At 47.8% G+C, this 25,365-nt stretch overlaps 2 protein-coding genes across 3 annotated transcripts; both read left to right on the forward strand.

The window, feature by feature from the left end:
• The first annotated feature begins 420 nt into the window (after positions 1 to 420).
• LOC143360744 (organic cation transporter 1) lies at positions 421 to 21,505 on the forward strand. 2 transcript variants are annotated; one of them, XM_076799866.1, is made up of 9 exons: positions 421 to 1,124; positions 2,159 to 2,506; positions 15,633 to 15,891; positions 16,492 to 16,583; positions 16,652 to 16,855; positions 18,367 to 18,613; positions 19,778 to 19,909; positions 19,982 to 20,339; positions 21,106 to 21,505. In XM_076799866.1, exons 1-9 carry the CDS (start codon positions 999 to 1,001, stop codon positions 21,374 to 21,376), a joined length of 2,037 nt encoding a protein of 678 aa, XP_076655981.1. In that variant the 5' UTR covers positions 421 to 998; the 3' UTR covers positions 21,377 to 21,505. The 2 variants fall into 2 exon arrangements, with proteins under 2 accessions (XP_076655981.1, XP_076655982.1); XM_076799867.1 differs by having other exon boundaries at positions 424 to 1,124; positions 19,985 to 20,339.
• Positions 21,506 to 21,536: 31 nt separating this feature from the next.
• Positions 21,537 to 24,353, forward strand: LOC143360745 (tubulin beta chain-like). The gene is made up of 2 exons (XM_076799868.1): positions 21,537 to 21,795; positions 22,662 to 24,353. Exons 1-2 carry the CDS (start codon positions 21,739 to 21,741, stop codon positions 23,940 to 23,942), a joined length of 1,338 nt encoding a protein of 445 aa, XP_076655983.1. The 5' UTR covers positions 21,537 to 21,738; the 3' UTR covers positions 23,943 to 24,353.
• Positions 24,354 to 25,365: the final 1,012 nt, after the last annotated feature.

The following is a 25,365-nucleotide window of genomic DNA, read 5'->3' on the forward strand; positions in this document are numbered from 1 at the left end:
AGCTGAGGAAGGCGGTCCGCCGACGCGCGACGTCCGCGTTGACAGTGGCCGGGACGGTGGCGTCGTCGACGGTGGCGGCGGAGGCGGAGGAGGCGGTGGCGGCGGTGGTGGCGACGGAGAGGCAGAGAGACGCCGAAGACGATGCTCGAGAGGATCGGAAGAGAGGAGGTGTTTTCCGGCAATGGCTGATCGCGGTCGGCGCTATGCTCGCGGCATATAAGAACGCGCGAAGACGTGCGTTCGCCGCGCTTTACGCGATTCCGAATTCGACGGTGGACTATCCGCTCGCGACTGCCGCGACTCGGGAGACAATCGGGCCAACGACGTCGAGACAACGACGCGATCAACGTCGAGATCATCGTCGCCAGCAGCATCGTCGGGGACAGGACAGTTCGCGGCCGGGGACTCGAGTCGTCGGACGACCGTGAGGAGGAAAAACTGTTTCCCGGAAGAAGCAAAAGTTCCGACGGTCTCGGCGACGGGAGCGTCGTCGGACAACAGAGCCGTCTTTTCTCGGACACTTGCTGCCGGAGTGTCGTCGGCCAGTGTGTTGGGCAGCGTGTCGCAGCGTGTCGCAGCGCTGCCAGACGCCGCGGCGGATTCGCGACGCGTGGCTTCGCGACAACGGATGTTTAGTCGCAGAAACGTAGTCGGCGGAGATGAGAGCCAGCCGGGGACACGCGTGATTGTCGGGTCGCGCGGGTACCGGTCCCACGGGTAGTTTTTCTTCTTTTTTTTTTCCTTTTTCTCGTTAAGGGTACACAGAGAGTCCGAGAGGAGGATAGATAAGTATAGCCGCGCGATAGTGGTGGGGCAAGAGTTTCGCGGTGTGTGACCCGGAGTTTGATCATCGCGACGCGTCGATGATCCCGAGGAGGACTCGCGGCGGTCATGCCGCGTGATTCGAGGCTGTGCGGACTATCGTCGGTCGCGGTCAGCCTCAGGAACGTCCTCGGCAACAGGTTCACAGGTGGCGGTGGATCGTCAACCAGGGAAACATGAGCTCGATCGACTTCGACGAGGTGTTGGTGCACGTGGGCGAGAAGGGCAAATACCAAAACATCATGTACTACCTTCTTTGCATACCCGCCACTCTACCCGCCGCCTTCCTCGCGTTCTCGCAAGTGAGTCGAATCCACCGGTCACGGTGACCTCTGTCTGTTGCACGTCTTCGGCTACGTTTATGGTGGCGCCGACACGAACGAGTGAGGCGACCAGAAATTCAATTTTCAGGGACCGCAACCCAACGTTTGTGGTAGCAGGCTGTTGCACTTGAAATGTCCTTGGTCTTCCTCTAAATGAATTTATAAATCAAAGTATGCATTATTCTGATAGACATATTCTACCTATTTCGACTGTGTCACGGTAGAAATTGAATTTGGTCTGTGCCATCGACGAGTAGTGTGTTCATTAATCGACAATCGCATTGACCAATCAAATTTATTTAAAAATAAAATTCGAGATCTGAATCAAAATTTAAGATAGGACTTTAATGGCCAGCTTTTGGACTTTCATGCAAAATAAAAATTGTTTGCAATAATTACAGCCTACAGAAGCTACGTAGACATCAATTTCTTTCATGGATAATTGTAATAAACTGGAAATAATGCAACAGTATTTTTAAATTCGTCAAATATTTTTACCGTTTTCTATTTGTTCTTATTTTAGTTATAAACGTCTGAAGTTCGCAGTCTAATAACGAATCCGCAGATAGTAATAGTATTTCTATTCACAACTAGACTGCGGATTTCATGCATTTATAACAAACTAAGTCAAACCCAAAATGGAAAGCAATGAAAAAATGGCCATTAAAAAGATTGAGGAACAAAAATTGTAAAAGGGATGAGAAAATGGTCACTAGAAAAATTTAAGAACCTCCATATATTATTTTCTAGATTACGAAATTTTTATTTTGCATAAAGATCTGCCGTCTACTAATTTGCATTTTAAAATCGGACACTACCTATGCAACAGCCTAATCGAACCCGTACCAAGTAGCAAGAAAGTCTAATTGCACCGGCCGTTTGAAATCTTCGAGACCGAAAGTTAACACGCCAAGTTGACTAGCATGATGAGCATAGCAAAGAAATTCGATCGCCACCATAGACTCGCCTCGAAGACAATGCGGCGCGCGACATCCAGGTGATTTGTTGAACAGGTGTTCGTGAGCGCATCCCCAGATCATTGGTGCAGGGTGCCCGAGCTGGACAACATGACGGAGTTGTTGACCCTTGAAGAAAGGAAGGCGTTGTCGTTGCCTTACGAGGCCAGGACCGACGGCAAGCTGAAGTACTCTAAGTGCAGCATGTACGATGTTAACTACACGGCCATCATCGAGACGTGGCTGGGTCGGGGCAGCCTCGAGAACGCGACCGTCGGGACCGAGTACCGGTCGAGGTCGCGGCTACCCTCGCCGCCGGTCGGCAACCCTAAATGGCCGGTCAGCACGTGCCGACACGGATGGATCTACGACACCCGAGATTATGACAGCACGCTCGTCACCGAGGTAAACACGTCTTTCTCCGTTTATTCCGATCTTCCTCGCGATCCTCCGAGCGACCTTCCTCGGTTTCTTCGGGTTTGCGCTAGTATCAACCCTCTGAGGGAATTATTATTCCGGTCTTCCTCGCGATCCTCCGGGCGATCATTCTCGGTTTCTTCGGGTTTGCGGGTTATCAACCCTCTGAAGGAATTATAGTCGTCAGAGTGGTCGGAATTTAATCGGGCATAGAGGCATCGATGGGAGAAGAGGATGTAGGATTTTGTATCATTCTTGTGGGCTCTTCTAGTTGTGCAATGCGAAAGGCGAATTCCGCGGTTTCTTCGGCTTCGCGCTCTTCTCGATCCTCTGAGCGAATTGTAGTCAGCTGCGGCATCAATCGCCTGAAAATAATAGTGTTTTTAATACTAAGTTGACGGGGCACTAAAAATGACTAGTGTGTTTTGTAAAAATAACATGAATTTTATCTATCAAAATTTCAAAGAAATCAATTTCTGAAACAATTCCTCGTAGATTATGCAATATTCGTGCAATATTCGTGAATTAAAAATATTAGCATCTCGCAGATATAAATATTTAAATATATACAGTAAATTAAATTATATATTATATTATATTAAATTATATATCTAAATGTCCACCCGCCATTTTGACGGGCCCCGTGAATCTAGTCTCCAAATTCATTGGATCTTTTTACCAGTTTCAATTTCATCTACTCAACTTTATCATAAGCGCATGAAATCTGCAGTCATCACGCTGCTTCGTGTCGGACAATAGTGATGCAGAATTTTGTATAATTCTTGTAGGTTCCTCCAGTCGTGCAAAGTCTTCTAGCCCGCCTCATGCGAACGCGTCTTTCTCTTCTTTGGTTCCATGCTGCTTGATCTCCTGTCGAAAAAAATATTCAGACAACACTTGTTCAACAACAATTACTATTCTCCGTTATCTTTCGCGCCAAACATTTACCAACATACTCGCGAGACTTCTCCGATCGGAACGACTCCGTACACGCCACAATTAGGATCGTATTTACCCGTGCAATCCACGGTACGGTGGAACCTCCATTATGCGAACAGGTTAGTGGATCACAAGAATTCGGGTAATGGAAAAATCACTTAACGACCGTGCCGCGTTAAGTTGATTTGTATAATGAATCGTGTGTCGTCACTTTCAATTCGTGACAATTCGTTCGTATAACGGAGATTCTGCTTGTACCACGAATCAAACGCGTAAACACGATGCAAATGGTACCGTGTTTGGGCTCGAACGAACCGGGAAAATGTGCGGAACATTTATTTGTTTGTCCCGAGGTAGACAAATTACTTCCATATAGGACTTCGTATATCGAGACATCGGTGTGTTTCGAGATCGAGAACGAGAAGCGAGCGACTCTCCGGGGCATTCGAGGGCAGAGAAGACGGGTCAATTTTCGCGCGAGGGTTAATTCGAGGAGGGGGGGGGGAGAGAGGGGGGTCATTGTTCCCGGGGATCGCGAATTCCCGCCGGATTCGGTTTCGCCGGGCGTGTTCGCGGTTTCTCGGAATGGGAAAAGCGGTCGCGTGCGAGTGGGTCGACGTCGACACGATTCGTCGCGTCCGAGAGCAAACGAACGAGGAACGTTTTGCATAATCCTCCTACGCGAGACGTTGTACGTCTCCGCGAGCCTGTCCCGTCTCTCTCTCTCTCTCTCTTGCAACAGTAGTGTTCCCGACAAGAATAGAGCGACCATAGACCGTAACGATGACAGGTACACCGAGTCGAGTTTCACATGGGGGGCAATTCGGCCTGGCCTCTGTCGATTAGCGGAATCGCGGGAACCGCCGCGAAAGCCGTGCGCGCGGAGGAACGAAGCTTGGAAAGCTGGTCCCGTTCGCGGAATCGGTGTCCCTCTTGTCCCCGATCGGGACACGCCGTTAAACTCCTCTTTCCGCTCGATAATTCTCTATTCCGTGAAAGCCTCGCACGTCTCGACGCGGCGCGGCGGGTTCGATGTTTCCGCGCCGCGGCCGGATGTTCACCGCGATTCGATTCCGTGGGGCTGATACGTATGCCCGTATCACGTTCCTTTCCACGGACCCGTTCGTACGTTTCCCGCTCGCAAACTCAATCACCGGACCCCACCTGCGTCACCGTTCGAACGCGACCGATCTCTCTCGCCGAGCCTGTTACCCGAAATCCCAGGATTGATCGCGAATCGTCCAATCAAAATGTACTCGCGAACCCGCAATTGTTCAGTTACGCGGGTTGTGCAACAACGGGCAATCACGGTTTTTTCCTCGCGTCGCTTCGTGTTCCCGAGCGCGCCGAGATTCGTTCCGCGTTCTTTCCTATCGCCGGGTCTTTCTGGAAAATAAAAATTCAGTGCATTCGTTTCGTAGAAAGCGAATAGCGGTATCTAGGAAAAAATTTGTAGCATCGAATTCTTTTGACCCCTTGTTATGCAATGTCGAGACGTATTCTGAACGGAGTCTAACAAGTATGTGTATCATTAGTTTGTAGATGTTTGCGCAATTTTCAATTTTTACAGAGGAACTTTAACACGTTGACTGCCATGTCACCCATATGTGGATGACGGAATTATTTATATATATATATATATATATATATATATATATATATAATTTAATTGTTTAATGTTGCTTCAACATCAAAGGTCATTAGCAACACGGTACATTTTCTTACAATATGTTATACATATTTGTATCCTTGATATACTTGGCAAGACCGGCGATATACTCCTTAGAACTGAACAGAATGGGTTAGGATCTAGGCAACTTAGCATTTTTCCATTCATTCTCATATTTTTTGCATTCTATTATTAGGTGGTTTATGTTAATTCGTACTTTGCATATATCGCAGATCGTATTATCTTTCTTATTTAACAAAAATGAATGGGTTATTTCTGACTGCCCAATTCTGATTCTAGAAATTGAAGTTTGAATTTGACGATCTACCGGACTTGGAAATTTGTGCCACTCAAAATCCGCTCCTTCATTATGATACTTTTGTATATAATTCCTTTTAATTTTGTCGAATACCTGTTTCCTAAAAATTTCATTTAGGTGGTTTTTAAGATCGTTTAGTCTGGTATAATGGGTGATTTGTTTCATTTTTGTGTTGCACGGAATTATTTGTCGAGCTTTTGAAATGAATTTTTTATGTTAATATATTCATTGTACCGATTAGGATCTGTAAAATGCAGGAATGTTGGAGGACTACTCAATGTCATACATTTAATTTTTCTCAATTTTTATTTCATTAGATAACTAACTAATTTTATGGAATTTATGGGGTTTCTAGTTTGGCAGTCAAAGTGTTAAGAAAGCGGAACCAAATGAAATCGCATTTCCAACGGGAACGGGCTTTGTAGATCCGGAATAAATAAAAATCGTACCAAATTCTATCGAATTTTATGTTCTAGCATTTTTTGAAGATTCTCGTTAGCCATAAATGCGTAAAGATCCGCAGTCTATTGATTACCTTTGAACCGAGATAAAATTCTATTTTGGCGCTGTTAGTGTGCAGCTATTGAAGATCCTGTAGGCATACTCGGAAATTTAGTATAGGAATACTTCAGAAATTTTCTCCTTTTTTAAGAAATTACGAGTTACGAAAAAGTTCTAATCACTGAAGTCGTCAAATAAATCGTAGTGCAAGGGGTTAACGCTAAATGTACCACCACCGGTCAAATGACCGGTTCTAGATTTTTTCTTTGACAATTTTTGAAATTATAAGGATGCTTTCGTGAGCAACGATTCAATAAATATCTTTCACGCATTGTAATAAGAACCGCGCAAAGTCTAAATAAATTAAATCTTGTCATTTTTATAACGTTTAGTGTTAATCGTTCTGCTCTCACAAATTACATCCACCTATTTTTGCCACAAGTGCATAGAGTTCACAATGTGCTTGTTACCGATTTCTGCGCGTCTCTGTCCAAAAGCCTGAGACAACAAGCGAATTCCAGTGTGATCGTTGTCTATGCAAGCGTTACAGCGTTCATAAATGTTCCCCGCCGATTGTTATAAATATTTATATTTATCTTCCCTTTGAGAAATCGAAGTCCCCGTTTCCCACGGTCGCGTCGGATCGTCCTGCGTTTTTCCGCGGGGGATCGAGCGGATCGTTTGCAGACGACGTTTAATGGGTTCTCGGAGACAGGTTCGGTGGATCATCGTAGATTGAAATCGCGGGAATCGCGATCTTCTTCGTTGGAAACCTCGGCCGATCGTTGCGGCGCGTGTGCGGGAATCGGAACGCGCTGGTCGCGCCAAGGTTCGTCACGTGGCAGCTCTGCATTCAGTCGCTCGCTCGCTCGCTCGCTCGGGTCCATTAACGCGTTATTAAATTGCCGCAATTAGACAACGCGGGTAAGCTGTTGTCGCAACACGAGGATCGTAACTCGCGGGGTCGAGGATCTAGGTGCAAGCCTCCTCGGTTCTCTCTTAAACTGGTCAATTCCGTTGCACGGAAATAGTCGGCCAAGGAAGAAGGAACAAACAGCTATCCGAACGATCTAGCATGCTTCTTCGTTCGACCAGTCGAATCGGTACACAGGTGAACAAATCGCACCGTGCCGTGGCTGTAAAGATTGCACCCGGAGGGGATTCGAATCCGATTGGTCATCAGTGGACCGTGCATCTTTATGTACCATAAAAATTGTTGGCCTCGACTGCGAGACACATGTAGACCTCTTTTCTTCTTTTCTCTTTTCTTCTTCGACAATCCCGATCGAACTCGATGACAGCTATCCATGGTCGAAAACGATATGTTCTTAAATTCTCTAAACACTTTTTATATCTTAGATCTTTTGCTTTAAACACTTTTTACATTTTAGATCTTTTGCTTTAAACACTTTTTACATTTTGGATCTTGTGCTTCAAACACTTTTTACATTTTAGATCTTTTACTTTAAACACTTTTTACATTTTACTTTGAACATTTTGACATTTAGCAATTTATTAGATCAGATAAGATTTCGCAATTTATTAAATAAGAAAACATTTAGCAATTGATTAAAGAAGAAGACATTTAGCAGTTTGTTAAATAAGAAGACATTTAGCAATCTGTTAAATAAGAAGACATTTAGCAATTTATTAAATAAGAAGACTTTTAACAATCTATTAAAGAAGAAGACTTTTAGCAATCTATTAAAGAAGAAGAGATTTAGCAATCTATTAAATAAGAAGACATTTAGCAATTCATTAAATAAGAAGACATTTAGAAATGTATTAAATGAGAAGAAATTTATCAATTTATTAAATAAGAAGACTTTTAACAATCAATTGAGGAAGAAGACTTTTAGCAATCTATTAAAGAAGAAGAGATTTAGCAATCTATTAAATAAGAAGACATTTAGCAATTCATTAAATAAGAAGACATTTAGAAATGTATTAAATGAGAAGAAATTTAGCAATCTATTAAATAAGAAGACATTGAGCAATTCATTAAATGAGAAGAAATTTAGCAATCTATTAAATAAGAAGACATTGAGCAATTCATTAAATGAGAGAACATTTAGCAATTCACTAAATAAGAAGAAATTTAGAAATGTATTAAATGAGAAGAAATTTAGCAATCTATTAAAGAAGAAGACATTGAGCAATTCATTAAATGAGAGAACATTTAGCAATTCACTAAATAAGAAGAAATTTAGCAATCTATTAAACAAGATGACATTCAGAAATTGATTAAACAAGAAGACATTTAGTAATGCAAAAACTGTTTTGAATGTTATAGTAGTGTTCAGTGGTTAATGTTTCTACTGTCCAGTTGTTAGGTACGCATAATTCTGCTATCGGTCGGGGTGACAATTAAATAATGAACAGGATGTCCTTAAGGGTCCTACAGGGTGTCCTCAACATAACCGCGGGCAACGGTAGCCAGTCCGAGTGCAGCAGAGTCGAAGCTGCATTTCTCAGATAGCCAGTAAAGAGCATGACGCATGGTACACCTACACCGACTGGTCCCGTTGGGGCTGTGGCCGGTTGACGAATCGAAGGTGAGGAGATCGTTTTCGACGGCCAGGTGAACAAGATCGTGCCTCGGCGAGCGACTGGCCGATAGTTTGCGGCTCCGTGGTGGCGTCAGCAATTGCCGACCAATTTACCTACCCCCGCATCCGGTCATGCGATCTGTCGCATCAAACGCCTCGTACAAACTACCGGCTACTCTGTGCTCCTACGAAGGGTATATGTCCGCCGCGCGAGCGTGCCAGCTTACCAGCTTGTCGCTCGCGTCCGCATTTCTGTCGTGACGCACAACAACCGGCTCGACCGAGTTCGATTCCCTGCTGCCGTGTTGCCCTGCCTCCTCTGCCCGCCGCTGGCTTCTCGGGCTCCTCTCGGGCTCCTCTCGGGCCTCGAGCAACGCGGTGGCGCGCGGCGCACACCGTCCGAATCGTGTGTGCGTGGGGGGGGCAGCAACAAAATCGGCGAAAAATCTCTCGATTTTTCCATCCCTCTCTCTCTCTCTCTCTCTCTCTCTCTCTCTCCTCCCCACTCTCGCTACTCCTCTCCTCGTAATTTTCTCCCCACCCCTCTCCTGGGCCCTCCTCTCTTTCTCGGGTGTACACCGTGCGTCGTTATTCCCCTTTCGCCGTGTTCTCGTTCTCCCTCCAACAGGTCGCTCGCCGCTGATCACCGGGTCCATCAGCGGCTCTCGAGGGTGTGCGCGGCCCTTGTATTTACACGCTCCGGATTTACGCAGACGCGTGACGCACGGAGCCATCGAGGCAAATCCTGTTCTTCCGTTTTCCGTTCAAGCTTCGTCGCGGCTTTCTCTCATCCCCGATCGAGTCAGCGCGCCGGCTCTGACGCTCCGCTTCGCTCTGCCCGCTCTCTCCTTCCTACCGTCCAGGTATTACATCTCTGACTGCCCCGCGGGGCACTGGCCTGGCTCCTTCGGTATCGGGGCCACCGGAACCGAACGCGGAACGCAAGGCGCACACTGTTACGCGTGCCCGGTATCTTCTGCTGACGGGATTCGCAGTTTTGCCCGCGGGGAGACCCGGAGTGCCCCCAGGGGCACGGCGGTCGTAGTCAGTATCTGATTTATTCGGAAGTGTTGGTCTCATTCTGTTCGCGGGATTTTGAACTTTTGATTTTTACTTAGTTCGTGGACTCGGACTACCGAGGGCTACCGTTGCCCTATGGGGCACCGGCTCCTTTGGAATTGAGGCCACCAGAACTCTCGGGTTCCGCAAGAACTCTTGAACCTGCCGAGTCTTTTGGTCTCTGTAATTTTACTGGCTATGGAGCCTTGAACTCGTGGGCCCCGCTTGCCCTATACAATTTTGGCTCCGTCAACGTCGAGAGCAGCGAAGCCACGCCCACTCAAGTTCCTCCAAACTAATCCCTTTCCCTTTGATACCCGAAGGACCGTCCCCCGCAGACTAACCATCGTACTGAAGGGATTGATCATACTAGTCTCCGGGAAAAGAATTTCACCGGTAAAAGAAATTGCCCTCTGGGGCAACTTCGGCTCCCAGCAAAGAACCCATTATCCAGAAGGCTAGATATCCTCCTCCTAATTCTTTCCGAGGGTCTTTCTGTCAGTCCTCCTCGAACATCGTTTGCCCCGGAGCAGCTCCGGGAGCAATCCGGGGCACCTCCGGGGCAAAGAGCGTTCGTTGGCTGTTGCGTCTAGCGCGGGGGTCTCGACCGCTCTGAAACGAGAATCGAGATGACTTGGGATAGGAAGCAGAGCGGAAGCTTGGCGTTGCACGTTCGCGCAGAGCGCCGCCGCAAGACAATGACCCGTCCCCGTTCGTTCAGTAACGTCGGGACGGGAACCGATCGTCGCAAATCGTCGTTCTGACGCACGACCCAGTCCTTACGAAAATCTAATTAACCGGCACCGTTCTCAACCAGCGCGTATCTTCCGACCATCGCTCTTTTCGCAGTTTGGACTCCCTTCAACGGGCGCGTGCTTCCACGGAATCGCACCAATGGTGGTGCGGTTCCACTTTTTCATGGAAAATGAAATTCTCAACGACGACCACCTGTTTTCTCCCGGTCATGGTGACCGAAATATTCAATCTTGAACAGTTGTCCTACGATTCGTATTAATCTTTGCACCAATGCTAGGCCGGTGCTGATTCGACCAGTCGATCTTCTCCAATTGTCCCGGCCGAAAATGTTCAACCACGAAGAACGCGTTCTACGATTTGTCCCAATTGAAACGGAGTCGGCCGAACGACGACCACCTGTTCTCTCCCGGTCATGGTGACCGAAATTTTCAATCTTGAAGAGTTGTCCTACGATTCGTACTAATCTTCTAATGCTAGGCCGGTGCTGATTCGACCAGTCGATCTTCTCCAATTGTCCCGGCCGAAAATGTTCAACCACGAAGAACGCGTTCTACGATTTGTCCCAATTGAAACGGAGTCGGCCGAACGACGTCCACCTGTTTTCTCCCAGTCATGGTGACAAATGGCTGTCCGAAAACGCTTGATCGACCATCGGAGAACATCGGATCGTTTCCGGGCGCAAACGAGCTGCCACGGAAGTCGCCACCGGTTCCGGCGAACCGGATATCCGGTCGAAGTCGCAGCCGCTTCGTCTCAAGAGCGAGAGAGACAGAGAGAGAAAGAGAGAAAGAGCAACGACGGGCTTTCGCGGGTCTATCTGCTGAAACGGCGCGACGTGGACGCGGCAACCTAACCGCGGTCATATCAATATATCGTTTTCGAACTGTGTCAGGGTGATAAAATCTGCACACGCGTCGTTAACGTCCTGCGGGCGCGCTTGTCCGCGGTGCTGCCCTTGACAATAACGCGTCGGCAGATCGCGGTGCGCGGGCTCCCGTATTTCCATGCAATTTACCTTTTGCGTTTCACGCAGACATCAAAAGTCCGTGAGTGGCAATTAGCTTAAATCAAACTTCGTGTTCGCGAACGCCCACCTGTCACCGCTCGTCGCCCGCCTCGATTATTTGCTCGAGCTGATCATCGGTGCTCGATGAAACAGTTCGTTTGCGCGCTCCGCGCGTGTTTACCGACGCTCTTTCAGCGGGAGCGCAGCCTCCTCGCGAACACCGCCAGTTAAACGTTGCTCGCCGGTCAAACCACCGGAAGCTACGCGTGGGGCGCGATCATGCGAACGAACGGCCAGGATCGATGTTCAACAGGCGATCTTAAGAAAGATCGACACACGCTGTTCGCGAGAGCGTGCTGCTGGTAAACGTTCTCTCGAAGAGGCGACTGAATGAGAAGTGGCCGGGACTTGCAATGTCGATTAGGTGACGATTCTTGTACGAATATGTCAGAGGAGAGGTGTGTAGGAGATATCCTCTTCTAATCCTGAACAGGTCTCTTTTAATCCTGAACGGTACTCTTCACTTAGGCTCGCAGAGATGTGCTGTGACAAGTTCTCGCACACCGCGGTAGCTAAATGAAACGCGGCCAGGACTTGTAACACATGTAATCTTGATTAGAGGACGACTTCTGCACTGATGTGTGAGTGCAAGTATGTAGGAGATGTCCCATTTTAATCCTGAACTATGCTCCTCACTTAGGCCCGCAGAGGTGTGATTTAACAAGTTTTGGCACAACCCGGTAGCTAAATGAGACGTGGCCAGGGCTTGTAACACTTGCAATATTGATTAGGGGACGATTCCTGCACTGATATGTGAGTGCACGTGTGTAGGAGATGCCCTCTTCTAATCCTGAAGAGTTCTCTTTTAATCCTGAACTGTGCTCCTCACTTAGGCTCGCTGAGATGTGCTGTGACAAGTTCTGGCACACCGCGGTAGCTAAATGAGAACTGAACCGAGGGCTTGCAAAACTGCTACTATGTCGATTAGGGTATTCTAGTACAGATATACTAGAGATCCTGTGGTAGAAAATGTACTCTTCCAATCCTGAACTCCACTCTTCACCTAGGATACCAGAGATTGGTTGTGGCAAGTTCTGGCACCGCGGTAGCTAAATGAGAACTGAACCGAGGGCTTGCAAAACTGCTACTATGTCGATTAGGGTATTCTAGTACAGATATACTAGAGATCCTGTGGTAGAAAACGTACTCTTCCAATCCTGAACTGGAGTCTTCACCTAGGCCAGCAGAGATTTGTTTTTTAGTATGTTCCAAATCTAAAGGAGTCATCATGTACCCCAAAGGGTCAACCCTAATGTAGACGTGCTCTTCGCCTAGGTCGCCACAGATATTTTTGTACCAAGTTCCGAAACAAAGGGTTCATTTTGGACCACAAAGGGTCGGATGTACAACAGACTGACTGTGCGAGTCATCGTTGTCGTCGAAGAGCATGGACTTCGTCGTTCCAGGGTCTCGGGTTCGAAAAAGTCGGGGCAGCGAGATAGCTGGTTAAAAAGCGGCGCTCGATGACGTGACGTGGGAATCACTACGGCATCATCCATCGTCCCAGTGGCGTACGTGAGCGCAATCTACTCGCCGTAGAGTGGACGTCGCGCGCGTTTGCGCGCCAAGCACGTACTTGCCCCGTACACGCGTCATTCGATTAATGAAATTCTGCCGCCGTCGACGACGGTAACGTGGACGCGAGCCTCGAATTCGAGTCGGACTCAAAGTCCAAGCCTCTCGAGATCGCAAGGATGCGGCCGCCATCTTGGTTGCGAGACGATTCTGTCGGCACGCGATGCGGCGCAAAGCTTCCGCGGAAAAGCAGATGTTTACTCTGTGTTCTGAGCACTCCCTGTTTTCTGGGAAATCTCTGTTCTCTGAGAACTCTTTGTTTTCTGAGACACTACTTCCTTGTGGACTTGCAACGGTCCTCTATTCTCCGAGGGTCACTCTTTCATTGTGGACCTGGACGTTAGGATATAGATTACTTGGAGGCTCGTCTTGGTTTTGCGAAAGGGTCCAATGTTTTCTGAGAGTCCTCCGCTTTCTGGGGGTCCTTTGTTTTCTGAGGATCCTCGGTATTCTGAGAGTCTCCTGTTTGCTGAGAATCCTCCGCTTTCTGAGAGGCCAATGTTTTCTGAGAGTCCAATGTTTTCTGAGAGTCCAATGTTTTCTGAGAGTCCAATGTTTTCTGAGAGTCCAATGTTTCCTGAGAGTCCTCCGCTTTCTGAGAGTCCAATGTTTTCTGAGGATCCTCTGTTTTCTGAGAGTCCTCTACTTTCTAAGAGTCCTCTACTTTCTAAGAGTCCTCTACTTTCTGAGAGTCCTCTGTATTCTGAGAGTCCTCCGCTTTCTGAGAGTCCTCCGCTTTCTGAGAGTCCTCTGCTTTCTGAGAGTCCAATGTTTTCTGAGGATCCTCTATTTTCTGAGAGTCCTCTACTTTCTAAGAGTCCTCTACTTTCTAAGAGTCCTCTACTTTCTAAGAGTCCTCTACTTTCTGAGAGTCCTCTGTATTCTGAGAGTCCTCCGCTTTCTGAGAGTCCTCCGCTTTCTGAGAGTCCTCTGCTTTCTGAGAGTCCAATGTTTTCTGAGGATCCTCTATTTTCTGAGAGTCCTCTACTTTCTAAGAGTCCTCTACTTTCTAAGAGTCCTCTACTTTCTGAGAGTCCTCTGTATTCTGAGAGTCCTCCGCTTTCTGAGAGTCCTCCGCTTTCTGAGCGTCCTCCGCTTTCTGAGAGTCCTCCGCTTTCTGAGAGTCCTCTGCTTTCTGAGAGTCCAATGTTTTCTGAGAATCCTCCGTTTTCTTAGGGTCCTCTGTTTTCTGAGAGTCCTCTACTTTCTGAGAGTCCTCTGTTTTCTGAGAGTCCCCCGCTTTCTGAGAGTCCAACGTTCGCTAAGAGTCCAATGTTTTCTAAGAGTCCTGCGCCTTCTGAGAGTCCAATGTTTTCCGAGGGTCGTCTGTTGTCCGGGGTCCTCTGTTGTCTGAGGGTCCCCTCTTTCCTCCCAGCCCTCTGCAACCTGAGGCCCTGCATGCTCGGACATCGCCTAAGTTCTACAATCCTATGAAAAACCGGGGGATGGCGACTCTCCCCGACTCTCCCCGTTTTCGATTTAATTGTCGGCGAGAGTCGCACGGGGAGGACCGTCGAAAATCTTCTCGCGATATCGTTCGATCTTTCTTCACCTCTAGACCTCGATAATTGAGAAAAGTTTGCACGCGGATCAAACCCGGATCTCTTCTGGTACGGTTCCGTGGCGTGTGTTCGTTATCGCGAGAGACGCGACGACGGACAAATATTGTTTCCAGATGTAACTGATCCGCGGAAGATTATTGGCCTAAATGCACCGAGCAGAATAAACAGCCTAGAAACAATATGGATCACGCACAAATACATAGATCGACAAGAACAATATAACTTTGTGTACTGAAGTCTTCCAATGTTCTTCAGAATCAATATACTCTCATACCCTCTTTTTCATTCTACTGATAACAGTTAACTAGACCACGGATCTGTATGCGAGATCAAAATTGCATCTATTGCGAGAAACAGGAGTCAAATAAAATCGGCACTTCTCTTTCAGTAACTCCAATAGTAATTAGTAATTCCAAATCAGATGAATCTAAAATTTAGCTGCAGCACACAACTTGCAGCTCTACTTTTTCTTTTAGGAAGTAATTTCGCAATAAGCCGAAGAGAGTTAGACAAGAGGGTGTGGTGCAGCTAATAATAATTTAAAAACCATTTCAATGCTAACGTTTCTGTTCAAATTTCGTAATTTGGCAATTTCAAGTCTACCCACTTAAAATCGTTTAGGCGTGTCAAACTCGGATTCGCTAAAAATTGTAACTTTCCTTGACCTTAATTTTTCAACTATGGTGTCTCCACAGGACATCAATTGTTTAACATTCGAGTTCACCTAGCAAAGTACCAATTTCTTCGAAACTTCATAGGGGTAGTGTTATAGTCTCCCATTCCAGCAAGTAAATAAATAATCCCAGTTTTAGTGCAACCCGAAAAACCCCTGGAACCGTTCCGTTTGTAATTAATAATGTGCAATTTTGCCGGGCTCGGAGCAATGACTTCAGCGCGACGATGACGGCGCGATATCGGCCGCACACGATGCCTCGCATCATCGTTTCGACGTCGGACACCCGTAATCTCGCTAATCTCGTTTCACCGGGTCGTTTACGCTCCGACCTTGTTTTCGAAGATGCACGCCGGGCCCGCGGAAAATATCGCGCGACGTTCCCGCTCCGGGATCGGTAACGGCCGCGAGATCTAGCGTTTTAATGGCATTCTGCATCCACATAGCTAGACTTGGTATGCGACAACAGCTGGTGGCCTTCCACCTCTACGACTTTCTTCTACGTCGGCAGCCTCTTCGGGAACGTGGTGTTCGGCTGGATCGCCGACAAATGGGGCCGAAGGACCGCGTTCTTCGCGATACTCTTCCTCGAGGTGATATTCTCGATCGCCACCAGCTTCAGCCCGAACTACGTCATCTACACCGCGATGAGGACCATCAACGGCCTCTTCTTTCCCGCTATCTACCAGATACCCTTCATACTAGGTGAGCTGAAATCAACGCGCTTGTGAAAACATACTGATCGGAAAAAAATCGAATCGGGAATCTTACGAAACGAGGTCACGAAGCTATGTCCACATCGAAGCGACATCTAGCATTTGCCTCTTCTTGCCGAATAATATCGATTCATGTCCCAAAGAAAATCGTGACCTCGTTGCTACCCACAATAGTGTGCGAATTAACGTGAACACACCAATATTTTTAATGTCTTCTTAGTCTTTTAAAGTTGGCAACACGATGTTCAGTGGTAACGGCCATTTTGTTGTACGTTCGACGAACTAGTCTGAGCTGACCTGTTGAGAAGTGTTGACGTTACTTAAGTCTGTGACAAATTATGTACTTTGTAATCCTAACCCTAACGACGCGTCAATACCTCTCAACAGGTCAGCAAAAACTAGGTCATCGAACGTACAACAAAATGGCCGCTACTACTGACGTAGTCATGTTGCCAACTTTCAAAAACTAATAAGACATTAATAATATTGGTGCGTTCGCATTAATTCGCACACTGCTGTATGTGTCCCATTCATGAGGAAAATCGGGTACTGACAATGGTTAGAAATGGAACCGTTTTTTGTTCTTCAGCGTTGGAGATGATGGGCCCCAGGTACCGAACGTTCGCCGGTATGGTGATCTGCATGTTCTTCGCGTCAGCGATGTCCCTGCTAGCCTTACTGGTAATCAAGGCTTCTCCTTCGATCGGGGATAAACAAAGCGTGCTCGAAACGAGGATTTCTGTCCGCAGGGTTACTTGCTGAGACACTGGTTCGCCCTGTCGCTGGCGACCTCGGTCCCATTCGTTCTTCTCTTCAGCTACTACTGGATCATCCCGGAGTCGCCCCGGTGGTTGCTCAGCAAGAACAGGATCGACGAGGCGGAGGTGATCGTGCAGCGTATGGCGAAGATCAACGGGAAGACGGTGCCCAGCAATTTCCTCAGGAAAATGGAGGTAAATACTACAATGTACAGCGTTTAGTATACCTTCCGTGAGGAGTCAAGAAGAGAGACCTCGGTCGCCGAGGAGTGTAAGGTCGCATGAGTCAGACAATAGTATCTCCTATCCGATATATGTCCGTGGCTAGACCCGTGTTTTGGACAAGTATCGAGTAGACACTGTAGATAACTTCCCTGTCTTGGCAACCGATCGGCAGATTGCGGATCTTTATGCAAAAGCTGTTAAATTCTTTCAAATTGCACCTACCCATTTTTGCCATAAATATGAATAAATTTTTGCTCCTTCAGTTGTAGAAGAACCTTATTGTCTGCTTCGTCCGTTGCGGTTCAAGCGTGCCGTCATTTCGCCGACGCTGTCTCACATGTTCCTCCGATTGATAGAAAAATCTGCGCTAAACTTCTGCAATGAAGTATGTCACTGAGATTAATTGATTACCGATTGCAATTCCGGCCGCGTCGCCGAGTAATGACAGCACACGTGTACCGTGCGCAGATCGTAACTCACCGAGCACCTACCATCAGTGCTAATGTATTATTGTAAACAATCTATTACAGGGGTTGAAAAACAGTTATAAATGTACGTATAACCGTTACGGAAATGAATAATATCGATTCTGTATAACCGGAACCGAAGCCAGAACCTTTTTCAGCCATAACTGTTTCAGTTTCCTGTTCCTCAACACTGTGCTGCATCTCCCGGAAATGAGGGACAGAATTCTTCACCTAGATTTGCAAATAAATTTTTGCGTTAATATATTCCGTATAAAATCTAAAGAAAATTTTAAATTTTCATTTCGTTGGATAAATTATAATATTATGGAGGTATCTGTGGAGGCACTCAGTGTTAAAACCGTTTTGGTTCCACCCGGTATATAGACCGTTTATTCTGAAGGTGGTGCAAGTCCATTTTTTGTTAATTAAAAAGATACAAATATACAAATTATGTGATATCTCATTTTTTTTTTTTCTAAATGGACTTGCACCATTTTGAAAATAAATGGTCCATACAACATTTCAAAATTGTGGAATCTTTTTTCAACCCCTAATCTAGCAGATGAAGTTTCCTTAGAAAATCTAGGAAACTAGGTAGAGCTAGAAAATTCTCTTGTCCCCAATATCCTTGACAATTGCCTCGTAAATGACAAGCTTCTTCATTCTTCTTCTTCATCCATGGTTCATCTGGGTCTGGGTCCATGGTTTATCCAGCAGATGAAGTTTCCTTAGAAAATCTAGGAAACTAGGTAGAGCTAGAAAATTCTCTTGTCCCCAATATCCTTGACAATTGCCTCGTAAATGACAAGCTTCTTCATTCTTCTTCTTCATCCATGGTTCATCTGGGTCTGGGTCCATGGTTTATCCAGCAGATGAAGTTTCCTTAGAAACTCTAGGAAACTAAGTAGAGCTAGCAAGTTCTCTTGTCCCCAATATCCTTGACAATTGCCTCGTAAATTACAAGCTTCTTCATTCTTCTTCTTCTTCATCCGTGGTTCATCTGGGTCTGTTCAGCTGGAGATTCTCAGGAGACAGGGTATCTCGTGCAACGGCACGAATTCCGGTGAGAACGAGACTGTACAGGCGGAGGACAGGTCCCCGCCGCCAGCAGCGACGCCGATGGACCTTGTCCGGAACCCGAACATCCGGAAGAAGTTCTTCATCCTGGCGTTCGACTGGGTGGCGAACGCGGTCGTCTACAATGGGCTGTCGTACAACGCCACGAACCTCGGCGTCTCCGATTACCTGGCCTTCTTCATTGGTAACGGAGCTGCTTGGCTATCGCGCAGAGACCTTGGCTCCGCGCCGCTCCGCCTCCCTCGTAAACATGTTTTCGACGCCAGCCGTGTAGCATGCGATCGCGTGCACCGCATACGCAATGCACCCGGGGAACGCGGAACGTACCTAATGCGAACGCTATTCGACTCGGTCCGATTCGATCGGATGCAATCGCGATCAACCATTACGCTGCGCTCCCCCCGTAACGTCACGCGACCCTAAAACCACCGGGAATCATGCTGCTCGATGAGCTGCTCCCTTCGGGCTTCAAGAATTGATCGGTCCTCCATGGTTGCGGGTTTAGTTGGATCTTGGGAGCTCTATCTTCCTTGATCCTCCGTATCTTGGAGTAAAATGGGCGTGGCTTCGATCTCAACGGAGACCAGAACAGTGCCCCAGAGGGCCAGTTGCGCACTGGACTCTGTACCCCTTAAGAAAGGCCGAGAAGAAGTTGACCAGGCCAGAAGTTGACTAACCCTTCGACAATGCGGGTACCATAAGTTGGAACCTCAGGAATTCTACCTTCTTCTCCCTCTCTTCCTGTCTCTGTAAAGTGGGCGTGGCTTCAATTTCAACAGAGCTCCAAAAGCCAACTTCTATCCTGAACTTGTGAATCCGAGATCAATTCTCCGTGTTCTTTGTCCGTTTGTATGTAAAATGGGCGTGGCTTTGCTGCTAACGGCGTGGGTACAGTGCTCCAGACTCTACGCCCCTTAAGAAAAACCCAAAATTAGTCCTCTTTGTTTTTTCTGGGTGTAAATTGGGCGTGGTTACGATCGCAACGTCACCAGGGCAGTACCCCCGGGGGCAACCTCTGCCCCGGACTCTGTACTCCTTCAGAAATATCAGAGATCCATCCTTGTTATTCTTGGGGCTTCAGAAATTGATCAACTCTCCCGAAGAGACGCTCCCACCGACATGATACCCCAGGGATAATTATCGAGCGTTCCCCGGGCCAACGATAGGAATCTGGGCGGGTCGGGGCGGAGCCTGAGCGCGAGAAATAGGCGTTGCCAACTATCAGCCCCGCCCCTCGACACTCCCACTAGAGACAGAAGCGCAACATTACGGAATTTTCGACGGAGCTCGGGTCTCTCGCGAAGCTGCACGTCCCCGCGAACACGTTTGATGTTTCCATTGTTCGCAGGTGGCCTCGTGGAGATACCCTCGTACGTGATCACCTGGTACGCGATGGACAGACTCGGCAGAAGGTGGGTCCTGTGTCTGACCATGCTCCTGGGAGGCGTGGCCTGCGTCTCCTGCATGTTCGTCCCCGAAGGTGCGCGCTTTCTCTTGCTCCCGCGAAAACCTACGATCGAGAGTTTACGAAAGAATCTGATCTCTGCCGTAGCAGACGCCGTCTGGGTGACCGTGTGCCTGGCGATGATAGGTAAATTCGGTATCGCCGCCTCGTTCGCTGTGTTCTACGTGTTCGTTGGTGAACTGTTGCCAACGGTGCTGAGGTCCCAGGCGATGGGCATCGCCTCGTTCATCGCGGGCATCGGTTTGCTCGCGTTCCCGTACATCGTCCACCTGGCGGTCTACTCCAGGGTGCTGCCTCTCATCATCATGGGCACCCTAAGCGTCGCCGGTGCTCTCACATCCATCTTCCTTCCGGAGACTCTCAACATCCATCTGCCACAGACCATCGAGGAGGGAGAGCTCTTCGGCGCCGATTTCAAGCTCTGGTCCTGCCCCACGCTGCCAAGGTCGGTGCCATTTTCCATCCTAACCTCCTAATCCCCACGAATTCAAATGTCGTTATTGTTCCCATTACCGTTTTCTTATTCGCTGCAATTGACAGAAACTGAAAACCAATTTCTCGACGTTTCTTCAAGGTAAGATACTTGCTTTCTCTTAAGGGGGCCGGCAGGCATTTGGCCTTGACTGTCACGCTATGTTATCCTGTGCCTTTATTCTAGACATTTTACGTCTTAAATAAGCAAGTAATCAATTAAAAATGCATACCACCGTGTTTGTACATGTCTTTGCTACGTCTGTATAGAGCCTTTCTTTCGATACGAACACTAAATCTCTCGGAATTAAGAGAATCTTTCAGCGGCGGCCATCTTGTGACGTCATACTCGCTTCAGAATTCGAATTTTCTGCCGAATATTACAAATTCCACCACGATGAGGTAGAAATTCGCAGTTTGGGCTCGATACAGACGTAGATTGGACTTTTAGGAAACACAATTGACCACTTCTAAACTGCTCGTTGCAATATTGAAGCGGCAGTTTGTCTAGATTTTGACCCTTGCATACGTATATGGATTTCAAACCATGCCGGCCCCCTTAACTCTTTGAGTATATGAATAATTTCCAGCATGTCTGTAACAATAATAGCGGACCAAAAAATATCGAGAACCGAATATCATGTCCTTACTGTCAGGAAACTGCATTTCGCTTTTGACCCCTGAAGAGGTCAGCTTCAGAACGAAGATTAACGGAGAGAATCCCGTGAACCGTGTTTCAGAAAGAGGAAGAACCACGAGAGCAAGCGGGAATCAATGCCACTGAGATGTTCAGCGAACGGCCGACCGGGTAGCCGTTCTTCAGCGTCCAAGTCGCCGGACGAGGAGGAGGAGCAGGAAGCGGCGAGTTCCTGTTTCGACTATGCTCAAAGCGAGCAACCCGAAGAGGATCCTGCTTGGAGGGTAACCGAGGTCGCGAAGGAACTCGCGGAACTCGAAGAGGATCGTCAGAACACGACGGTGGCGGTCATCGAGCGTAAAAGAACGCAATGAACGTGACCTCGAGAGCAGGAACGAATACGTTGTATCGTAACAGCGCTCGCGTCTATCGCAGTCCGTGCTCGTTCGCGGGAACCATTTTTGCTACAGGGTATTAAAACATTGTCAATATTGTCAACGATTGTCAAACATTGTCGACGGTTTCGCGAGCCGGAAGTTCGCGCGTTCGGTTGTCGCCAAGGTGAGGCGAACAGTCGTCTGTTTCTGTTTGCTCGAGAGACATTCCGGCGGAACACGTCGAGCGCGAGGCACCCCGAACCGGAAACCTCGTCGTCGAAAGAGCTCGGCTCTCTCCGTCCTCGCTGCGACCCGAGGAAAAACCGTGTCCGAGACTGTCCCGAACCAACGGCCGAACAATGCGGGAGATCGTGCACATACAGGTCGGACAATGCGGCAACCAGATCGGTGCCAAGGTCAGTGACAGAGAACTCGGTGACAAAGAGGGTTCTCCGGTGACGCGGGAAAACTTGAAACGCGCACGGACCAACCGCACGAAAACGTGACGCGGAGACAAGTTAGCTCGGTTCCGCGGAGAGGATTAGGTTGTTCGATAGACTGTACGAGCGACCTAACCTCACCGCTGACAACGATGTCAACGATCCGTTCGTCGATCTGACAGATTCGTTAAGAGTCTCCCGGGCCCGTTTCACTCGAAGGTCTCTGTTTCGCTACTCGTTGCAATTTTCTTGCATCCTATCCGCACGTTAATACAGTGAACTCTCGATATATGTCAGCAACACTTACCGGCGTCATGTATCGTCCAGGAGACATACCCTGTGTTGTATTTACACTATTTCGTGTCCGAGACCTCTCTAGCTTCGTGGCCCCTCACGGAGTATACCCCGCGGTAGTGGGGGTAATTCCGCGACGTTTATCATCGAGACCTTGGCGACATATACAGAGAAACCACTGTAAATAGGATTCCCGGAAGTTGTACTGTACCGGGAGGAAGCGTAGACGTTTGAAACAATTTCTTGAAAAACAAAATTCTGTTGAAAAATCAATTAAAAGGTTTCCAGCCGTGGGCTTTTAAAAATTATGAACTAATGGTAATGCGTGAAAAAAATTATCGATTTTTTAAAAAGTGTCCGATTATTACTGTGAGAGACTGTAAGTTCCACAGGATCATAGGTCAGCCCGTAAAGCCAGTATAAAAATTCTCTAAACGAACGTGAAATTATGCGAACCGGAGACCTCCGATGAAACATTGCAAGCGGGGAGTTTGGTAGTTGAGGATGACACCGCGTCATCGGTACCATAAAGATCGTATTCGAAACAGTTCTGGGAGGTGATCTCCGACGAGCACGACATCGACCCGACTGGATCGTACCACGGGGACTGTGATCTACAGCTGGAGAGGATCAACGTGTACTACAGCGAGGCGTCGGCCGGGAAGTATGTTCCCCGATCGATCCTGGTCGACTTGGAGCCGGGCACGATGGACGCAGTTCGCTCGGGCCCGTTCGGTCAGATCTTCAGGCCCGACAACTTCGTGTTCGGCCAGTCCGGGGCAGGGAACAACTGGGCGAAAGGACACTACACCGAGGGAGCAGAGCTGGTGGACTCGGTGTTGGACGTGGTGAGGAAGGAGGCTGAGAGCTGCGACTGTCTTCAAGGTTTCCAGCTGACCCACTCGCTGGGCGGCGGTACCGGGTCAGGGATGGGCACGTTGCTGATCTCGAAGATCCGAGAAGACTATCCGGACAGGATCATGGCGACGTTCTCGGTGGTGCCGTCGCCGAAGGTGTCCGACACCGTTGTCGAACCGTACAACGCCACTTTGTCGGTTCACCAGCTGGTGGAGAACACGGACCAGGCGTACTGCATCGACAACGAGGCCCTCTACGACATCTGCTTCCGCACCCTGAAGCTGTCGACGCCGTCCTACAGCGACCTGAACCATCTAGTATCCGCCACGATGTCCGGAGTGACCACCTGTCTCAGATTCCCCGGTCAACTGAACGCGGACCTGAGGAAGCTGGCGGTGAACATGGTCCCGTTCCCGCGTCTCCACTTCTTCATGCCCGGGTTCGCTCCTCTGACCGCGCGAGGAAGCCAACAGTACAGAGCCCTGACGGTGCCGGAGCTGACGCAGCAGATGTTCGACTCGAGGAACATGATGGCCGCCTGCGACCCCAAGCACGGAAGGTTCCTGACCGTGGCGGCCGTCTTCAGGGGCAGGATGTCGATGAAGGAGGTCGACGAGCAGATGCTCAACATACAGAACAAGAACAGCTCGTATTTCGTCGAATGGATACCAAATAATGTGAAGACGGCCGTATGCGACATCCCGCCGAGAGGACTCAAGATGTCCGCCACGTTCATCGGTAACTCGACGGCCATTCAGGAGCTGTTCAAGAGGATCTCCGAACAGTTCACCGCCATGTTCAGGAGGAAGGCGTTCCTCCATTGGTACACCGGCGAGGGGATGGACGAGATGGAGTTCACCGAGGCCGAGTCGAACATGAACGATCTGGTGTCCGAGTATCAGCAGTATCAGGACGCTACCGTCGAGGACGAGGGAGAGTACGACGAGGTGGAAGATGCTGAGGAGAAGTAGAACCCTTGCACTCTCTCTCTCTCTCTGGTTCTCTTCTCCGATTTCGGGGTCCTCGAACGTCCCGGAAATTTCTTGTGAAGCTACGCGCGGCCGACATCCCGGAAATTTCCTGTGAAGCTACGCGCGGACGACATCCCGGAAATTTAATTGTGAAGCTTCTCCCACGGGAACCACCGAATCTTGTCAAAATGGTTGTAGTGGCTTTGCATTCGTTATTAGCGAGTCGATTTACTGGTTTTTCTTACACCGATGTATCTTCTTAAGACCGAGTTTCGATCGATTTTTATATTTACGTAGGCGCACACCCTTATACACATTGCATTATTGTATACCTATCTATCTTTTATCTATTATACGTGTATACTTTATACCTTATATGTGATTTAGAGAAAATGTATTGGATTTGTTGAACAATCAAACGACGTTCTTTCATCTGTCACGATGCTGTACACCGGGAACACGTAAGTAAATATTCGGTCCAACGTTCTGCATCGTAATAGGATGCTGCCGAACGGTCCTTGCGAAAATCTCGGTTTCGACGGTATTTTTACAGGCGGGAAAGAATGTGCGGCATTCACTTTAGAGATTTTTTTTTCTAGGAATTTTGATAGACCGCCAGGAATTTTAGTAGACTTCCAGAAATTTTAATAGACTTCCAGGAATTTTATTAGACTTCCAAAAATTTTATTAGACTTCCAGAAATTTTATTAGACTTCCAGAAATTTGAATAGACTTTCTGGAATTTTAATAGACCTCCAGGAATTTTAATGGACTTCCAGGAATTTTAATAGACTTTCTGGAATTTTAATAGACCTCCAGGAATTTTAATGGACTTCCAAAAATTTTATTAGACTTCCAGAAATTTTAATACACTTCCCGGAATTTTAATACACTTCCCGGAATTTTAATACACTTCCCGGAATTTTATTAGACTTCCAAAAATTTTATTAGACTTCCAAAAATGTTATTAGACTTCCAGAGATTTTAATAGACTTTCTGGAATTTTAACAGACCTCCAGGAATTTTAATAGACTCCCAGGAATTTTAATAGACTTTCTGGAATTTTAATAGACCTCCAGAGTTGTGCATTCCTTTGACTTTAGACAGCGGAAACCCATTTTCTAGGATCTAAAGTAATACTTGAAAATTAGTTTAAAAAATTTGACCGTTTTTGATCCTCCAAATTCTGTAAAATTTACGGCCCTGAAATAGGCCTTTAAGGGAAGAAAGACATTTTTGTAGTGGCTTCCGTGGAAAGCATCAGTTTGAACGGTACGCCACTATAGTGGCTTCCGTGGAAAGCGTCAGTTTGAACGATAACGCCACTATAGTGGCTTGTATGCCATGCGCGGCCAGGCGCGCCGTCCCTGAGAGACAGATTTGCGGACAAGCGCGCCGTACCCGGGACATATAGTTGCGGACG

Source organism: Halictus rubicundus, chromosome 13 (genome assembly GCF_050948215.1).
Source record: "Halictus rubicundus isolate RS-2024b chromosome 13, iyHalRubi1_principal, whole genome shotgun sequence".
NCBI classification, from domain to species: Eukaryota; Metazoa; Arthropoda; class Insecta; order Hymenoptera; family Halictidae; genus Halictus; species Halictus rubicundus.